This window comes from Pipistrellus kuhlii, unplaced genomic scaffold, assembly GCF_014108245.1.
Source record: "Pipistrellus kuhlii isolate mPipKuh1 unplaced genomic scaffold, mPipKuh1.p scaffold_m20_p_29, whole genome shotgun sequence".
NCBI lineage: Eukaryota > Metazoa > Chordata > Mammalia > Chiroptera > Vespertilionidae > Pipistrellus > Pipistrellus kuhlii.
In genome coordinates, this window is record NW_023425528.1 from 4,072,574 (window position 1) to 4,090,764 (window position 18,191).

Below are 18,191 nucleotides of genomic sequence, written 5' to 3' on the forward strand. Positions count from 1 at the left end.
AAGGAAGAGGGAGAGAGAGATAGAAACATCAATGATGAGAGAGAATCACTCTGCCTCATACATGCCCCACAATGGAGATCAAGCCTGCAACCCAGGCATGTGCCCTTTGACAAGAATCGAACCCAGGACCCCTCAGTCCGCAGGCCAATGCTCTATCCACTGAGCCAAACCAACTAGGGTGGATTTGATTCTTAAACACATTATTTATCAAACACACATGCATTAACCCCTCCAGACAGCAGGATTGTACGTGAGAACAAAGATTTGGTTGCTCTAAATATGCCACTACAGGTGAGCAATACATCTGAAGATGCCCACCGTGCTAAAGGGAAAGACAAAAGGGTCATGCTGAGTAAAAGAGCAAAGTGTATACATCCTTCACATGCATGCACATGCACATATAAAATATTCGCAATTATCCTTGTACTAGATTGTTTTCCTAGAAATATCTATTTTCTTCTACATAAGTATAAGTAAAAAAAAAATATCACAGGGAAATAAGGAACTTGACTAGTAAACTGAGTCATTCAGACTGCCTCCTACCTCCTTAATATATCCAATTCCTCCAGAATTGTTTAAGTAGGCATATATGATTTTATAGTAAAATTGAAAATATAAGCATAGCCTGTGCATGGTAAGAGGCATTGTAACAACTGTTGAGAGCACATATAGGCACATATATAAGCTTTAAAGTCATAAAAACCCAAATTTAGAACTGATCTCTGCCAGTCACAAAGGACTACATATTACATCTGGACATTTATGTAAAATGTCCAGAATAGGCAAATCTATTAAGACAGAAAACTGACTAATGGTTCCATAAGGCTAGGGGAGGGGGAAGGGAAAAGGAAAGTGGCTGCTAATGGATACAGGATTTCTTTTGGGGGTGATAAAAATATTGTAAAATTGGCTGTGGTGATGGTTATACAACTCTATACTAAAAACCACTGAGTTGTGCACTTAAATAGATGAACTGTATGGTATGTAAACTACATCTAAATAAAGCTTTTATAAAAAATTAAATATTTGCCACTTACCAGGTATGTCTTTGGCCATGTCATTTACCCTTCAAACCTCAATTTCCTTATATGTAATATAAGAATACCACATTCCTCAGAGGGATATAGTTTAAGTATTATATTAAATTATAAATATAATTACTTTGTACATAGGATACGATGAATAGTAATATTTATAGATTAAATAGGCTTCTTAGGCAATGAAGTTATTTCATAGCAATCTTGTAAAATAATAGCCAGTCTCATGAAAAGCCCAAAGTAGTTATTACAAATCGTGAGGACAACATGAGTAATATCTTATTAATAAGGAATAGATGTTTTCCACAGGGAAATATCCCAAATTCAAACTCACTACAGTAAACCCACAAATTTGCACACCTCGATTTAATGGACTTCAGATTTAACAGCCAAAATTTCCAGACCATATATCACATGTGAAAATAAACACCCTGTTAATTTTAAAGTTATGTTATCTGATTTACTTGTAATTAATGGGTTATTTTTTGTTATTAATTCATTGTTATTTTTAACAAATTTTAGTGAACAGGCCATATGTTGGAAAAAACACTGCTGTAATTTCGCCAACATAAATAAATATTAGTTATCTATAACTATAGGCTATATACTTGAATCCAAGAGTCACCACTCATAAACAATGTCTAGTGAATGATTAGCACATAATCACACCATATCATGTGCAGTAATTGGTTTCATTGTCACATGGCGAGACTTTCTGCAACAGTTTTAAAGCGTACAGCAAATGTGCCGAAGTGCCATTTGTTTACTCACGGTGACTGGTGAATGCATGCATTTACTAGCCCTATTCAATATAAATTTAAAATTACAGTATACATATAGAAAACTTTTCTGTGAATTTAAATATTTCATACATACTTAATTTTAATTACACAAATGTGTCTGTATAAGTAAAAACAGATACACTAATTTGTTAATTTTGTAACATATGCATTTGGAAAATCTATTTTATTATATAACAGTCTTTCAGCTTTAACTGACACCTCCTCGAGTGAATTAGTTCATTAGATTGAGGTTTTACTGTATAAACCTATGCAAAGAGCTGAAAATAAGTTATAACAATTTGAGAGCCTATAGAAATAGAAGCCTATCCTTCTAGAAATACCAAGATATCTTTAAAAACTTAGCAAGCTCTGAGACAAAAACTGATACCTCTTTCAAAACAAGCTACCAGAACAGAGTGAGACCCCCAAACAAACACTTTAGGTACACTTCATAGAGCCTTAATATTCTAATGCCACAAGAATCATCTTAAAAAACACACATTTAACTGTAATTGACTCACCATTATCACACTGGCCATTGCCCTCTTCTGAACTCAAAGTGTGTTTGCCTGAGCTATGTCCAAGCCTTGCAACACAGTATGTTGGAGTAGGAGGAACCATTGTAGAGGGCCTTCCATGATTCTGTACCAAGGAGACACACACACACACATACATGCAGTTCTCCCTCTTAATTCTAATGTGCCTTAGAATTAAGTGTGAGGCAATAATGATTAAGAAACAAAAAGTATTAGCCCATCCTATTTAATAAAAGAGTAAAATGCAAATTGTCCATACCTCCACCATACCCACAAGCCACACCCACCAGCCAATCAGGAGTGAATATGGAAGTAAACCCAACTAAGATGGCAGAGACCACTGAGAGCAGGAGGGAGGCTTGGGTTTCCTTTACGATGGAGAAAGCCAAGCTTTCCACCTGCCCTTGCTGACGCAGGTCTCTGCTTAAGGCTACAAAGTTTCAATTACAGAAGGTAAATAAATCCCAACAGAAGTGGCTTTGGCCATGGAGCGAGCAGAAGGCTTGGCTCCACTCCACACTACAAAGTTTCAATTGTAGAAGACACATAAACCCCAGATACCATGGCCTCTGCTTGATTCGCCAGGGGGCATGGTCGGCCTGCAAACCACCACAGGCCCCTCGCCCAGGCTGCCCCATGCCCCAAGGGAACCACCACCCTGATCTGGGACACCCTTCAGGGCAAACCAGCTGGCCCCCACCCATGCACCAGGCCTCTATCCTATAATAAAAGAGTAATATGCAGATTGACAATCACTCCAACACACAAGATGGCTGCTCCCATGTGGTCAAAGATCCTGCCACCATGTGGACACCACAAGATGGCCAGAAGGGGAGGGCATTGGGAGGGACCAGGCCTGCAGGGGAGGGCAGTTAGGGGTTACCAGACCTACAAGGGAGGGAGTTAGGGGTGACCAGGCCTGCAGGGGAGGGGAGGGGAGTTAGAGGCAAATAGGCTGGCGGGGAGCAGTTAGGCATCAATCGGGCTGGTTAGGGGGTGATCAGGCTGGCAGGCAGAAGTGGCAATCAGGAAGGCAGGCAGGTAAGCAGTTGGGAACCAGCAGTCCAGAATTGTGAGAGGGATGTCCAACTGCCCGTTTAGGCCCAAGTGGGATCGGGCCTAAACGGGCAGTTGGACATCCCTCAAGGGGTCCCAGATTGGAGAGGGTGCAGGCTGGGCTGAGGGATTACCCCCCGCACCCGCACGAATTTTGTGCACCGGGCCTCTAGTACTATATAGGCACGATTATTTGTCCAAGACTAAAAAAAAAGTTCTCTTCTTTTTAAAAGTGCTAAGATGAAATTATGTTTTCCAAGAAGGACTTTATTTGCTTATTTGTACCAAAAGCTAAAATTTATCTATATGCCTTTACTTAAAAAAAAAGAGAAAAGTGAATAGCTTTTTGAGTAAATTTTTAAACTACTTACAGGTAAATTTGGATAAGCAGTCTCATCCCCTTCTTCAATTTCATAAAAAGTAATGGTTTCTTCCAAGCCCCTGGGCATCTGTCCATTTTCTGGGGCAAAGCTATATTGGCACTCCTTATTCACACAATGCATCTGGCGGTGACTACGTCTAAAGGAACTTAAGTGGTTCAGAGAATGAAAGGGGAAAAACATGGTAATAACTTGATTCTAAGTTCTAAGTAACAGTTCAAACATCCCAATGTTGACACAATTTAGTTCATACATTTGTTGCTTAGCAATGAAGACAAATTTACCCATTTTCTCTGACTTTTGACACTGAAAATTTACTTACCGAGCTCTATAGGAGAAGTTATCATAGCTCTGGCAGCACTTTTTCCCTGGGCCAGGGTAAAAACCAACTTTAGGATCTACCATGTTAGGCCTGTTTATAAAGCGAGATGAATCCCTAAGAATAAGGGGAAAGGAAAACAGAATTCTTTATTCACTAGGGTCTGAGTGGTCAGTCTTTGTAGTTAAATAGAATTAACACATCTTTATAGAAACATCCACATTCAAAGAGCTTTGCTTCTCTTACTACTGGCATTAGGCCTAATCATTACTCATGGATATAGGGCCATATACATGACATTCATATCTTGATGGCATTCTATCTTCTAGCACTTCTTCAACTGCTCCATATTTCCCTAAACTGTGAAAATATGAATCTTCTAATAAATTCATTTGACAAGAATTTAAGTATACACGTTTCATCTTCTACGCTCTGTGTAGACAGAAATTGTAAGAAATCAAAACTCTTTAGATATTTCTAAATTCTACTGTAATTTCTGTCCAGGAATTATTTCCAATATCTAAACCACATGTGTCAAACACAAGGCCCGCGGGCCAAATCCGTCCCGCCAGGCCTTGCAATGTGGCCCGCACCGCGCTGTCATCACTGCACTCCGCTGCGTTTCCATCACAATGACAGTTTATGACTGTTCAGTAAACCATTCGGCCCGCGATTTAGGCTGGATTTTAGATTTTTGCCCCTTCTCTGATTGAGTTCGACACCCCTAAATTCTAAACAATCGAGATGAACATTATCTTGAAAGTTGTTTAAGCCTTACCTGGGCATCCCATATCCCCGACCTTGTCTCTGAGATGAATGTTGAGGATAAAAATGTTCATTAGCCATAAAATTGCCAGCTGTCTGTGCGTAGTGCATTGGAGGGTCATGCCCATAATGCATACTATTCTGAAGCCTGGGTGGGGGTAGGGGGTCTCCCCTGCTGTAGGCCATAGACATATACATCTCTTTCCCTCTAACTTTCCTGAACATCTTCTTGTGTTGCTTCATGTCCATCTCCGATATAACTTTCAGGCAAACAAAGAAGTAGCAAATAAGCTTCATAACCAAAGCAAAATATCCAGTGTCTCCCCACCACACACACAAATAACTAAAACTTTCAAATGTTTTCTTAGGAACAAACAAGCAAACAAAAAATAAAGGGGGGAGAATTTTTGTATTTTTTACGGATATACGAGATAATCCATTTGGAAGGGCAAAACCAGTAGGTATTTCTGTGATCATCAAAACAGAGAGTTAATACCTATTAATATCTCTGGCTGCTTCCATGAAGTGTTTTCCTAGTTCTTTGAAAAATATTTTCCCTTCAAATTTTAGAATCTAAAATCTATTCCAACTTAAGTTTAAACAAAGTACTTTGGAATAGTATTTCTCAGCCAGTGACATTTTTGCCCCTCTTCCCACTGAGGAACATGTGGCAATGTCTGGAGTCATTTTGGGTTATTAAACTGGAGGAAGAGTGCTATGGCATGTAGTGGATAGAGTCCAGGGATGCTACTAAGCATCCTACAGTGCACAGAACAGCACACCATAAAGTATTACCCATCCCAAAATATCAGTAGTGTCAAAGTTGAGAAACTCTACCCCATAATAAGATTTATTTATACCTTTAAAAATTACAATGTAGGGGGAAAGATGGAAAAAATAATAAAAATCTTCAGTATACAAACCCATTTCTGGGAAATAGCCCCCGGAAATTTTCTGGTAACCTCTTCCTTTCCGACTAGACATAGCATTCCAGGCAGGAACAGGTGTCACTTGAGTAACTGGTTTTAAGTTAGCCAGTGGAACAACATGCCTTAAAGTTAAAGATACCAACATGAAGAAATTGCAGCAGACTTAATTCTCACTCGCTACACAGAGCCACCCTTTCTGCTTCATTTTCAAGTGTATTCCACTTACATCTGTTGACAGTAGTTTTCCTGTTGAGGTTTTCTCTTTAAGTTTAAGAAACCTAAGAGGCCGAAACAGATTTGGCTCAGTGACTGAAGAGCCCAGGTTCGATTCCGGTCAAGGGCATTTACCTTGGTTGCGAGCACAACCCCAGTAGGGGGTGTGCAGGAGGCAGCTGATCGATGATTCTCTCTCATTGATATTTCTAACTCTCTATCCCTCTATCTTCCTTTCTGTAAAAAATCAATAAATTTTTAAGAAATTTAAAAAAAAGAAACATAAGAATAGTTTGTACCATTTCACAGATGTTTTGTTGTACAAATCACCTTCCAGAGGAATGACAACTGTAGTAAACTAGTTTAGAAATATTTGTTGCATCTCCTTAGAGGAGGATTAGAATATTTTCCTACCCCACTGACTTCAGACTCAGCTACATTATATAACTAATGCTTTAAGAGCCAGCACATGGTTTGTCATAGTATAATTTTTTTCTGTCTATTATAGAGCCTTCTTGGCCAGGGTTCCCTTTACTGTCCCCGTTGCCTCATTTGTTTTTTAGCCTGTCAGGTAAATAATACATAACATGCAAAATGAGCAAGAAGTGACCTTCTTGTTTTAAACTGCTGACATCTTATTATTTTTTTGTTGTTGTTGTTATTACGGCGGTATAGACTAGTTCCCGGTCAGCAAACTGTGGCTTGTGAGCCACATGCAGCTCTTTGGCCCCTTGAGTGTGGCTCTTCCACAAAATACCACTGCCTGGGCAAGTCCATTTTGAAGAAGTGGCGTTAGAAGAAGTTGAGGTTTAAAAAATTGGGCTCTCAAAAGAAATTTCAATCATTGTACTGTTGATATCTGGCTCTGTTGACTAATGAGTTTGCCGACCACTGGCCTAATTTAATGGTTCTCAAAGTGGACCAATAGCATCAATATCCAGAAACTTGTTAGAAGTTCAATTTCATGGGCCCCACCACAGACTTACTAAATCAAAAACTTTGGAGATGGAGCTCATCAATCTGTGTTATAGCATACTTTCCAGAGAGCTCTGGAACATGTTAAAAATTTGAGGATGACTAGACTAGCTGAGTTGCTGTGACATTAGAAAACCAGCTTTCCCATTAGTATGAACAGTTTTTAACAGCATTATGTTGAACTTAATATTTATAGTAAGTTGGCTAGTGACTTAGGATTTATAAACTTTTATACATAGGTATACATTCATGTGTTGTTTAACAAAGAAGGTACATGCGGAGTAATGCATCGTTAGGCAATTCCATCATTGTATGGACATCACAGAGTGCACTTAACACAAACCTAGATGGTCTAGACTACTATTCACCTAGGCTATAAGCCTTTGCAGGCATGTTACTATACTAAATACTATAGACAATTATAATACGATGGTGTTTGCATATCTAAACACAGGAAAAATAGTAGTTTAATAATATAGTGCAAAAGTTAAAAAATGATACACCTGTATAGGGCACTTATGATGAATGGAGCTTGAAGGACTGGAAGTTCTGGGTGAGTGAGGGAGTTGAGTGGTGAGTGAATGTGAATGCCTAGGACATTACTGTACATCACTGTAGGCTTTATAAACACTGTCCCTTAAGCTCTCCCCCTGAATCCTTCCTAGAGGGTCAGAAATAGAACATGATAGCTGCCAATGCTGCTCCATGAACTCTAAGCTGATGAACATTAACATGAATCATTATGTGGGATGGATTAATTAGAAATATGTTAGAGAAACTGGCTGGGTAAGGAGTGGATCACCACAATAGTGACTGCAGGAGGGAGTGAAAGGTGGCCTGATGATCAGTAGAATTAAGAAACCAAGATGGAGAGATAAAGGAACACAGGAATTATTGTGGCAATGTGGTTTGGACTATTGCATGTTGGAGCAATGGTTAAAGAACTTTGTGGTATTCATAAAAAAGAGGGTGTTTAATATGGAGAGGGTATAGAACGGGGAACTCAAATAGTTTGACTTTGGAAATTTGTTATTGATTCCATTCCCACTATATGGCACAGGGGCTCTGTTTGGCATTGCACTGATGGAAGAAATAAAACTTTTCTGTTTTACCTATGATAACCTGAACATATTCCCAAAGAATAGGGACAGGCTGGCTCCATACTATCACAGAAAGCTGATACTGATGTATTAGTGGAACTTAATACCTGTTAAAGTAGTTCCTGTGGATTTGTGTCCTTGTACAGAATCTTATGTCCTCAACCAAGAATTTACAACTATGAACTCTGAAGACCATGGGCTACATCTGGGAGGACTGATTACAGTGCCCTCTGAGTATGTAGTACTAAAGAAACAGGCTGCTCTGTGCTAAAACAGCTCAGTGACTGACTGATAGGGATGTGACCCATGCACTCACAACTGAGGTGCTGTGAGAGGGAATCTACTGCCATGCTGCACAGGTATTGCTTCCATCAGAGGAAAAAAATAATTCCTCCTGAACTGTACATCCTTCCATTTCTTACGGAAAATTCAACTCCATTATGATCTTAAGAAATCAGTCATAGACTGAAATGTCATTATGCAGCATATGACTGTATTGAGATTTTTATACTTTAGCATGCACTTTTACAATTCAAGGTAAGTCATCTTAGGCTAGTACCAGATATAACTTTGGTTCTCTTACTAATATCCTGGTAATTCTCAATTTAATATTACAAAAAAAGCATCAGCAGCCAAAGATTTCAGTAATTCAACACATTATTATATTCTTACTTTTCTGCCAATTCTTCAATGAAAACTGTTACTGAATTGTTCTCATTTCCAACTTCCTGAATGTGAGCATTATAATATCTTCCATCTGATTCCAAACGAACCTGAAAGAGGAGAAGAGACAGAATACATTTACTTTCAAGACTATTGGCAGATCTGGCTTCTTCCAAAACAAAAATACTGTTCCCCAAGTGAAGTTCAGTATTTACTTATTAAAGCAGCTGATAATCAGCACTGCCAGTCTGGTTCAATGGAGGTTGCACATGCTGAAAGAGTCTTACATCTAATCACAAAAGTTTGTAATTAAAATTTAACACAAACATTTAAAAATTTTCTAGAATTTTGCAAATTAGTTTTGTTGAACTCATATTAATGACTAAAACCACAATCTTGAAAAAAAAATATTGATTCTTCAAAGAAGAAACTAACCTGACATTTATCTCCCAAATAGTAATGTTTCCCAGCATACTCCATGTAATCAGCTTTTTGAAGTTCTGTTAAAAGAAAGGATCAAGCTCAACTAAACTGCTTCCTTTCCTATTTTATTTTACATCATTTAATTTTCTAATGCACTTTTACAAGGTGTTTTTACAATGCTACCACTATAAGCTAAAATTGGGGTGAGGGGTAGTCCTAAAGGGTCATTCTATCACTCATGGCAGGTTATTTCTGTATTCAATTTAGGAGACTTCCAAATATAGTTTTGTGCTACAAAACACAAATATACATTTCTCAAACCTCCCTGGTGGAACAATTTGGTTCTTGACCAAGTTGTTCACAGAAAAAATGTCTAGGTCTTGAAACAAAACCAGTTTTGGAACTGACAACCCTTTCAAGCTGATACCTCAGCATGACAAAAAGTGTCTCTCAGGCAACAAAGGAGAGAATACTTTTGTTGTCATCAACGGATTAGCATAATTTTAAAAGATAAAGAGGCCATTAAGAGAGTTAATGTTGCTAAGGTTGTGAAAGAAACAATGACCACAGGCAACTGAAAAGATAGAAAAAACTACTATTGATTTGGATTAACAAAAAGCAATTAGCCAGTGACAATCATTTCAGAGGCAGTGATCTATGAACAGTATCAATCAAAGGTACTGCATCATGCTGACCTGAAAGACACCCCTGTACACAGTGCTAAAAGGGATTAGTTTAAGGTTAGTAGGGGGTGGTTGGATAAATTTAAGAAAAGAAATATTGATAGATTAAACAGTGCATTTGACATGTACTGTATATAAGAAAGTTTAAAATAGGAATCATTTGGGAATGGATTAATTCATTACATTATTTCTAATGGAAAAAATAATTCAGTTTTTTAATAAATCACTTCTCCAACAGCCTTCTGGAGTGAAATAAGTTTGAGAACCAAGGTTCCACTGTAAGTGGAAATTAGGAGGTTGCAATTTTAAAGTCCATCAACACCAGTAAGATAAAATTTGAAAGTAACACATCTCATTGAAAAAGAAATACAAAGCTTCTTCAAACAACCTATTATTTTTAACAACTTAACTGTGTTCCATTAGGTCATAACCTCATTCTATACTGCTAACTATATACCCTGATTCACATCGTTCAAGGAATATGAGACATTAAAGGCTACCTCTAAGGCAGAACTTTAAGGCCTACTTTGACCAACTTAATTATCTAATAAAGGAGAGATAAATAATTACCTATTTTGAGGGTTGGCAAACTACACAACTCGGCCACAAAACTTTACCTATGGACACTGAAATTTGAGTTTCACATAAAATACTGTTTTCAATTTTTTCTACCATTAAAAAATTTAAAGACTATTCTTAACTCATATACCATACAAAAACAGGTGGCAGGTCAGATTTTGTCTAAAGTTCACAGTTTGCCAACACCTGATCAACTCATTTATTAATAAGGGGAGTTTTAACCCTTTAAATGTAAGATATGTTTATTTCTAGTTACTACAAGTTTCTGGTACTCTTAGTTATCTAAAGGCTGCATCCACAGAGTCTTTGCAAAGTTGAAATACCAGATAAACATCAAACTCTAAAAGATCCCACTTCTAAAATCATTTGTTTTTCCTTTGGATTCAAATCATGAATTGAGTAAGGCAAAAAGTAAGTGCATGCCTGTTTTTCATCACAGTACATTGAAAATGTCTCTTATTAAAAACAATTTACAAAATTATTCTCCTAGATCTGTCAGGATTCAAAAGTATCCTGTTGATATTTCATTACCTTTTCTGCTGTCCAACCAAACATCAAATTCTACATTACGATAGATTTCTGGATCCAAAGCTTTGAGCACCTTATAGGGGAAGTACACCTTGGATGGATTTTCTGGAGACTAAAACAAAAATAATCATGCTACAAACTCACCATCTTTAGCTTAAGTCTTTCTTCTATGAAGAAGAATTAAGGTTCTTTGCTTGCCTTTTTTAAAAGCTATGTACATATGACTTCCTTTCCTTCTTTATTAAAATAAGAAATAAATTCCACAATAAATTTTACTGTATATTTAAAAATCAGAAGACTAAAGAAGCAATATGCAAATAATCTAAAAGGTTTTGGATGGCAGAAGGGAAATACTGTCTCAGCAGCCAACAATTCAGGATACATCATATATAAATCAATGCAACACTGACCAGGATTAAAGACTCAGTCAGAACTACTTGACAAGTTTTCCCTTGGTATGCACACAGAGGTGCAAGTGCTTCTGTACCCTAAAATCAACTAGAAAAATATGAAAAGTTTATTTCATTTTGGCCAAAAATCTGTAATAATTTCCAAAGAAATTACATTTTCCTTCTGCTTTTCTAGAATTTTGCCATATTCAATACTGTTCCCAAATTACCAGCACTTGGGGCACACAGAGAGATTGTTTTAACAATACTAGTGGCCTGGTACATGAAATTCATGGACATTAAAAGGGAAGCGGCCCAGACCTAGCCAGCCCCATCCCCATGGGCAAGACCCAGTCTGGGCCGGCCCCACAGGTCAAGCCCTGCTGGCAAGGGAGGCAGCATCAAGTCTCTGTCTCACCCTGCATGCAGCCCTGCCCACCCACTCCTGCCACTCACGCAGACTCCTGCTGATTGGTCTTTATGGTGTGAGGGCGTCATGACCATTAGCATATTAGCTCTTCATTATATAGGATTTGTCCTATTTAGTTAGCATCAAATGTAATGTCTGCTTAATTTTAAACCTATACAAATAAATTGTCTACTGTTTCACAAACCAGGATTATTACCTATTTTCTTTGAGTAGATAGGGATAAGCATTATATTCTTTAATGATAAAAAGAAACCTCAGTGTTATAAAATTAATTACAAACTATCCATTGAGTCTATAATATTACTTTATCTTGAAAACAACAGCTTCTGACATTTTTCAAGTGTTCAGTTTGCTTTGAAAAAAAAATCTATAATTCCATAATAAAATTTCAGAGAACATTAAGCACACATTTTACATTTTCAAATTAAGACTTCCCCAAAGGGAAATATCAACTCTTCCCCATCCCCATATTACTACAATAGAATGGATCATGTGATTTCAATTAGTTTAAGTTATAATGCTGCAAACCAAGGTTATAAAGTCTTTGCTCTAGAAAAATCTCAAACCTTTGCTTCTTCTGTTCCTTTATTGTACCCCTCTGGTATATTCTCAACACTGTAGCAAGCACTCAATTCTTCAGTCCTAATTGAAAAGATTTAGAATAAAGAGCTTTATATAAATGTACCAGCTAAGAAAATCTTAAATCTAACAACTATTCTACCACCTAGTGGTACTAAAGTAGCTCAGTTCTAAAAAAATGAGGCAAATACTTTTTCACTCAGCATTTACATTTATGCTTCCTTTGTATAAATATGTGCTACAATATGCTTAGCAGATTACCTCCTATTTCATAATTCCTGTAGGGACACATTGTTAAGAAGGTCCCTATGATACCCATCCTCCCAGTGTTCATGTGTCCTAAGTTTGCTTCTAACCAATAAAGAGTATACCATTACATTGTGTAAGAATGTAGTCCTTGTCTTGCTAGTTTCTCTCTCTTGCTTAAGGAAACAAGCAGCCATGTTAACCAAATCCATGTGGCAAGGAGCTGAGTATTACCTTTGGTTGATGGACAGAAAACTGGTTTTCAGTCCTAGGGCTACAAGGAAATGAATGCTACCAAGAACCATGTGACTAGGAAGGTAGACCCTTCCTTAATCAAAGCTCCAGAAAAGACTCAATCCCTGCTGACACCATAACTGCAGTCTTTTGAGATTCTTAAGTATAATATAAGGTCAAGCTAAGCTATGCCCAGATTCCTAACCCATATAAATTGTAAGATATGTGTGTTATTTTAAGCTGCCAATTTTATGGTAATACTAGAGGCCCGGTGCATGACATTCCTGCATGACGGCGGGGGGGGGGGGGGGGGGGGGGGGGGCCTTAGCCCAGCCTGCGCCCTCTCCAATCTGGGACTCCGCGAAGGACGTCTGACTGCCCATTTAGGCCCGATCCCACCGGTCCTAAAAGGGCAATCGGACATCCCTCTCACAATCCAGGACTGCTGACTGCCAACTGCCTGCCTTCCTGATTGTTCCTAACCGCTTCTGCCTGCCAGCCTGATCACCCCCTAACTATTCCCATGCCAGCCTGATTGATGTCTAACAGCTCCCCTGTCAGCCTGTTTGCCCCCAACTTCCCTCCTCTGCCAGCCTGGTCACCCCTAACTGCCCTCCCCTGCAGGGTTGATTGCCTCCAACTGCCTTCCCTTGCAGGTCTGGTGCATCCCAACTGCTCTCCCCTACTGGCCATCTTATGTCCACATTGGGGCAGGATCTTTGACCACATGGGAGCAGCTATATTGTGTATTAGAGTGATGGTCAATCTGCATATTACTCTTTTATTAAATAGGATAGAGGCCTCTTGCATGGGTGGGGGCCAGCTGGTTTGCCCTGAAGGGTGTCCCGGATCAGGGTGGGGGTTCCTTTGTGGTATGGGGCAAACTGAGCAAGGGGCCTGTGGTGGTTTGCAGGCTGGCCACGGCCCCTGGCAAACCAAGCAGAAGCCCTGGTATCTGGAATTGATTTACCTTCTACAATTGAATCTTTGTAGCCTGGAGCAGAGCCAAGCCTTCTGCTTGCTCAGTGGCTGCTGCCATTTCTGTTTGGATTTGTTTACCTTCTATAATTGAAACTTTGTAGCCTTGAGTGGAGGCTTAAGCCAGCAAGGGCAGGTGGAAAGCTTGGCTTCCTCCATTGCCTGGGAAACCCAAGCCTCCCTCCTGTTCCCTGTGACCACAGCCATCTTGGCTGAGGTTAATTTGCATACTCGCTCTGATTGGCTTGTGGGTGTAGCAGTGATGGTTAATTTGCATATTGCTCTTTTATAAGATAAGATTGTTACATAGCAATAGATAATAAATACACCCTGCCTTCCTAATACTATAGTTTCCTTAAGCCAAAGTACTTTAAAAAATATTCAGTAAAGATAGAAGCAACTTTTACCTTGGTATATAGTTGGCTGCCCTTGTATTCTCAAATATCACAAAAAAATAAAATTCAGAGCATTAAATATCAAAGAAATAGAACTACAAGGCAAAAAGATAAGGTGACACCTGTCTTAAAGTTTTAAGACACTCAGCTCTTAAAACTTCCCTTAGTTTGAAATAGACTCTTTTCTACTAGCTGGTTGTGTGTGTGTCAATTAACCACTCTGAATCTCAATTACCATCTACATAATCATGGTCCTAGTTTACAATCAGTGTTTTGTTTTGTTTTTTCAAAGTGTGGTCCATGACCTACCTATATCAGAATACTTGAGTATATTTGTTAAAAAAAGCAGATTCCTAGCTTTACTCTGACCTGAAATTTTGTGAAGATAGTATCAAAAATATGCCTTTCTAACAAGCACCCTAAGTAATTGATATATGACTGAAGTTTGAGAATCACAGGATTAGACCGCTCTAAAGTATTTTCCAACAATAAAAAACAACAATCTGATTCTGACTTTGACAGAATCACAAAAGCCTGAGCATCTAACAACACAACACATCTTTTTGGCAAAACTTCTCTTCTCCTATTAAAAAAAATTATATTCCTCCACATAGATGAGAGAGAGATAGAGAGAGAGAGAGAGAGAGAGAGAGAGAGAGAGAGAGAAAGAGAGAGAGAGAGAGATATCTTAGTCATAAAAGCTTTCCAATCTCTTCTACTTCCAAATGATGACACACAGAGAGATGATGATCGTGCAGTTGATATTCCCTTTCCCTTTATTACCTATCTGGAGTTACACTCTTGTAGGCAACATTGACATCCTCACTGCCAGTGACAGCATTGTTTCTGTTCTTCTTAGAACCACTTCGAAACAATTCAACTGCAGTCTTCAATGCTTCTTCATCCACAACAAACACATCTTTATAGAGAATTTCATACAATACAGCTAAAGAAAAAATGGTCAAAACTCCAATTATCAAAACAACGCTTTTTAAAGTAGCAATGTGAAAACAGCCACAACCCAGTATGCAAATTCAATAGTTGTAAACAAGGTTTTTAAAAAGCTATTATGGAAGGTTCCTCAATTTAAAGACTGACAACAAATCACACCCAAACATTTATAGAGCCTTCACATACCTTGACAAACAGCTGCACTTGACTGAAATTGTTTTGAGTATACTGAATCATAATGGCCATTACTTGAATAGCAGAGTAGAATCTGAAGAAAAGGAAAATACACAGAACCATTAAGTGAACGTTACAACATCCTACAACCATGAGATCCTTGAAATTAAGTAATGAATCAGAAAATTGATAAAGTGAATGTTTTGTTTTAAAAAGTGACTTTTAGAGCAAGAGGAAGATGGTGGCATAGGTAAACGCCTGTACTCACTGCCTTCCACAATCACATAAAAATTACAACTAAAATACAGAACCATCATCCAGAACCACTGGAAAGCTGGCTGAATGGAAGGCCTACAACTAGAGAGGTAAAGAAGTAAGCACACTGAGACTTGTAGCACATGGAGGAGCAGAACAGTCTGGTCTGGAACCCAGGTGTGCTTTTTCTCTGTGGAGGTTGCCTGGAACAGCAAGGGGTCCCAGCCCCACACCAGACCCCAGCCCAGGATTCTAGAGCTGGGGAAAGAAGTCTCTAGGGGCAGTAATAATACAAACAATAAAAATCAGTGCGGACTGGGGCTCAGTGACACAGAAGCAACTGAAGACCCAGCTGTTCCTCTTAAAATGCTGGCACCATGAACTAAACTTACAAGGTCCTACTTCCTCTGAGCTCCAGAGCCAGGGGAAGGCTCTGGAGGAAGAACTGGATTGTCTGGCATCAAGGAAGGAACTCCTGGGAGGCTTTCTCCCAGACAAAGGTGCTTGCATGGATCATTGTTCTTGTGCTGGGCTCTCCTAGGACACAGGGCTGATTGGCAGCCATTTCTGTTTACTCCACCCTGGTGATTACTTAAGACCCCGCCTCATCAAATTCACACCACCACTCAATATGTATGTAGCAGCTTTTACATATGAATCACCTGTCCTTGCTCAGGCTAAAATCTCTCAACAAGCTACAGTTAGGTCAGGGAGCCACAAACCTATCTTTAAAAGGCCCAAGACCCGGCACCAGCCTGCCTTGCTTCACAGCTGGGCCTCATCCAGGAACTTCCTAACTGGTACAAAGAGGAGAAATCTGCAGAATTCTCTGTAGCTCCTGTTGGGTGGCCCCAGGCAGTGGCTGACTTTGCACCTCCCTGAAGACTCAAGAGCCAGTGTAGCCAGTAGTCAGTGTCAGACCATGCCAGATTACAACTCTACACATCCATAAGTGACACATTCAAGGGGCAGACTCAGTGAGCACCAATACCCAAATGAAGCAAGTCCTGCTCTATAGAGTTATCTACTGCACAGCAGCTCTCCCACTGAAGTCAGAGCTGGTCCTCACAGCCATTGGCCTAGGGCAATGGTTGGCAAACTGCAGTTCATGGGCCACATGCAGCTATTTGGTCCCTTGAGTTTTTAGCAGAGGTCAGCTTAGAAGTACCCTAATTAAGCTAATAACAATGTACCTACCTATATAGTTTAAGTTTAAAAAATCTGGCTCTCAAAAGAAATTTCAATCGTTGTAATGCTGATATATGGCTACGTTGACTAATGAGTTTGCTGACCACTGGCCTAGGGTCAATTCCTCCCAGTGACACTAACATTAATCAAGTCTCAACTACAAAACTGTGCTGAGAGCCCACAGAGGGGTGCACCTAGAGCTCCCTAGGTGACTGGAGAGTCTGATCCACTGGACTTTATAGGACACCTACTACGTAAGGCCACTCTACCAACACAAGGAGACACAGCAGCTCTACCCAATACATAAAAACAAACATAAGAAAGCAGCCAAAATGCAGAGACAAACAAACATGTCACAAATGAAAGAAATGTAAGAAAACAAACTACTGGGTATAGAGTTCAAAAACATGGTTATAAAATTACTTGAGAATCTTCTAGAAACCTCCAAAAAATGGAAAAGGACCAGTAAAAAATTAAGCATACACTGACCGAAATAAAGAATAATATACAGAGGTTCAATGGTAGAATAGAGGATTCTGAGAATCAAATCAACAATTTAAAATATGAAGAAGCAAAAAACACCCAACCAGAGAGCAAAAAGAAAAAAGAATCCAAAAATATGAATATAGTGTAAGAAGCCTCAGGGACAACTTCAAGCATACCAACATCCGAATTATGGGGTGCCAGAAGAAGAGACAGAGCAAGATATTAAAAACCTATTTGAAGAAATAATGACAGAAAACTTCCCCTACCCGGTGAAAGAAATAGACTTACAAGTCCAGGAAGCAGAGAGTCCCAAACAAGGGGAACCCAAAGAGAACCACACCCAAGACACATCATAATTAAAATGCCCCAAAATGACAATGCGCTATCATCTCACACCTGTCTGAATGGCAATCATCAACAAATCAACAAATGACAAGTGCTGGTGAAGATGCAGAGAAAAAGGATCCCTCAAGCACTGATGATGGGAATGCAGTCTGGTGCAGCCACTGTGGAGAACAGTAAGGAGTTTCCTGAAAAAATTAAAAATGGAACTCCCATTTGACCCAGTAATCCCACTCCTAGGAATATATCCCAAGAAACTAGAAATACCAATCAGAAAGGATATACGCACCCCTATGTTCATGGCAGCATAATTTACCATAGCTAAAATCTGGAAGCAGCCTAAATGAGTGGATCAAAAACCTGTGGTACATCTACATAATGGAATACTATGCTGTGGTTAAAAAGAAGGAATTCTTACCATTTGAAACAACATGGATGGAGCTGGAGAGCATTATGCTAAGTGAAATAAGTCAGTCAGAGAAAGATAAATATCACATGATCTCACTCATATATGGGAAATCATGAATAACATAAACTGATGAACAAAAACAGATCCAGAAGATAGGGAAGCATCCA

The 18,191-nt window shown here is 39.0% G+C and overlaps 1 protein-coding gene across 1 annotated transcript in view; it reads right to left on the reverse strand.

Annotated features, from left to right (window-relative positions):
- The window catches only part of ALG13 (ALG13 UDP-N-acetylglucosaminyltransferase subunit), a 79,635-nt gene that overhangs the window by 24,999 nt on the left and 36,445 nt on the right, over nt 1-18,191 (reverse strand). The window contains 11 exon segments of the mRNA XM_036454428.2: nt 2,341-2,461; nt 3,783-3,939; nt 4,114-4,227; nt 4,889-5,135; nt 5,799-5,926; nt 8,765-8,865; nt 9,191-9,255; nt 10,972-11,080; nt 12,354-12,429; nt 15,003-15,165; nt 15,357-15,438. Coding sequence (XP_036310321.1) covers nt 2,341-2,461; nt 3,783-3,939; nt 4,114-4,227; nt 4,889-5,135; nt 5,799-5,926; nt 8,765-8,865; nt 9,191-9,255; nt 10,972-11,080; nt 12,354-12,429; nt 15,003-15,165; nt 15,357-15,438 — 1,363 coding nt within the window.